Source organism: Penaeus monodon, chromosome 31 (genome assembly GCF_015228065.2).
Source record: "Penaeus monodon isolate SGIC_2016 chromosome 31, NSTDA_Pmon_1, whole genome shotgun sequence".
Lineage (NCBI taxonomy): Eukaryota > Metazoa > Arthropoda > Malacostraca > Decapoda > Penaeidae > Penaeus > Penaeus monodon.
Window position 1 is genome coordinate 2650476 of NC_051416.1, and position 2073 is coordinate 2652548.

At 36.3% G+C, this 2073-nt stretch overlaps 1 protein-coding gene across 1 annotated transcript in view; it reads left to right on the forward strand.

Annotated features, from left to right (window-relative positions):
• LOC119592990 (DNA helicase MCM8-like) overlaps positions 1-2073 on the forward strand; it is a gene marked incomplete in the record, with an annotated part of 8903 nt that overhangs the window by 373 nt on the left and 6457 nt on the right. Inside the window, 3 exon segments of the mRNA XM_037941874.1 lie at positions 129-364; positions 981-1170; positions 1416-1672. Coding sequence (XP_037797802.1) covers positions 129-364; positions 981-1170; positions 1416-1672 — 683 coding nt within the window.

Here is a 2073-nt window from a genome sequence, read left to right on the forward strand (position 1 = left end):
CGTGCGTGAGCTTTATGGTTTATTGGTGTAATTTCCTTAATTCAGTTAGGAAATTATTGGAAAATGTGGTTATGACTTGTGATTTTACAAGGATGATGATAAATTTTTATGTAATTTTTCTTCTCATCAAGGTTATAGTGATGGTTCAGAGACCGTGACATTTGTTCAGGCTTTTGAGGAGTATTTCTCAAGGCTACGACCATCGCTCCAGCGGTCAGAGATTGAGGACCGACGAGCCTTCCACGTTAATTTGAAGGTCCTTTTGGAGGATGAACCAGTAAAGGAAAAGATCCAGGAACTCTCTGACCTGGTGCTGAACAGTCCTCAGAGGATCATTTCGTGCCTAGGCCTGGCACTGCATCAGGTTATTAACCCTTTAACTATGTAAATAGATTCTGGAACAGTTCTTGATAAATCTCCACAAAGAAATGAGTGCTGTTCAGATACATTTAATTTACCTTTTAATCATGTCTGTATCTTTTATTTTTCATATCTGACAACTAAGATTGTTATTACTGGTAAGTAATGAGATACATATTACTTAATTTACATAGAAGAATCTGGAAAATTATTTCATGAAGAGATTGTTTAAGTTTGTGAATTAATAATATAGTGATATAATTATTACATGAAAACAGCCTTGAGACATCGAGCAGTTTGCACTTCCAAAAAGAATGCTTTTTTTTTTAAAGCTGTGGGCCATAGCCAAATTGACATGTAGAAATGATATGTAGTTTGTCTTGGGGAAAGACAGCATGAGAGAGAAAAGAATATATAATATAAAGAATGTGAAGTGCAAGGAAAGAGAGCAGGAAAGTCAAAAGAGGAGATATAAGGAAGGAAGTGGAGAAGAGGGAAAATTAGATGAAAGTTTACCAGGGAATATTAGTAAATATTTTGAAAATCCAGTATTATTATTTTCATCACCAGCAATCAGTAGAGAAAGAAAATATTACATTTCATGATTTTTTACCTCTCAGCTCATGACTAAAGAAGTAGAGGCAGAACTGCGAGAGGAAGCAGCAGAGGTGTTGGCTGCTGGAGGCGAGAGCGTTGACGAAGCTGCCCTGAAGGCGTTAGTTCCAGAAGCAGACTTGCCTCTCATCCATGCCAGGCTCGTCAACCATTCCAAACTCACTCCGCTGAAAGTGCTGAAAGCGAACTACTACGGTGAGATTGCAAAACATTTTTTACTTGTGTAACAATTCATGTGTATGGTAATTGTCTTTTAGTAATCAAAGATATTCAGAAGTCACTTTTTTTTTTTCTCCCCTTAGTATCCTGTGTAATATTCCTTGTGAAAGTCCTAGAATGTCTTTTTATTGTTTTGTTATGTGCCTTTATATTAGTTATACTTGATATACAAGCAATCAGAGTTTTAAAAAAGAAATCTAAAAACTAAACATCATTTCCAGGTAAACTTGTCAGCATTAAAGGGACTGTGGTACGTGTTGGTAGCATCAAACCCTTGTGTACCAGACTAGCTTTCACATGCCTTGGATGTAGCACAGTACATGGAGTTACCCAGACTGAGGGCCGCTATACTGTACCCTCATTGTGTCCTGTGCAGAACTGTAGGTCTCGGTCTTTTGTACCAGACCGTTCGCACAAGTTGACACACACAGTTGATTGGCAGAGTTTCAGGTTGCAAGAGATTATCAGCGATGATCAGGTTAATATAAAAGTTGACGTTGGAGGGGATTAGTTTTAATGAATATCATCTGGATATATACCTTCAGTAAATAATTTAAAACAGTGGTCTCTTTTAGCAGTTGGAGGGATATGTAAACTTTTCTCCCTTTCTCATTCTTGCAAACAAGTACCAAGATACATGATTTAGTCATGATGATGTGAGTCTCCAAAAGTGAGACTAATATTGTTGTGTGAACCTTAGCAGAATATTTTAAAGATTTATGTTTTGAAAGCTTCTAAGCTGACTAGAGAAATGAATAGTTTTCTTATAATCACAATGAATGAAAGTATTCATAGAATGGAGTAATTATCAATTTCCCGTAAGGTTGATACTTCTTTGTTTCAGTGAAAATATAAAATGAAGTTGCTAAAGATAAGCTA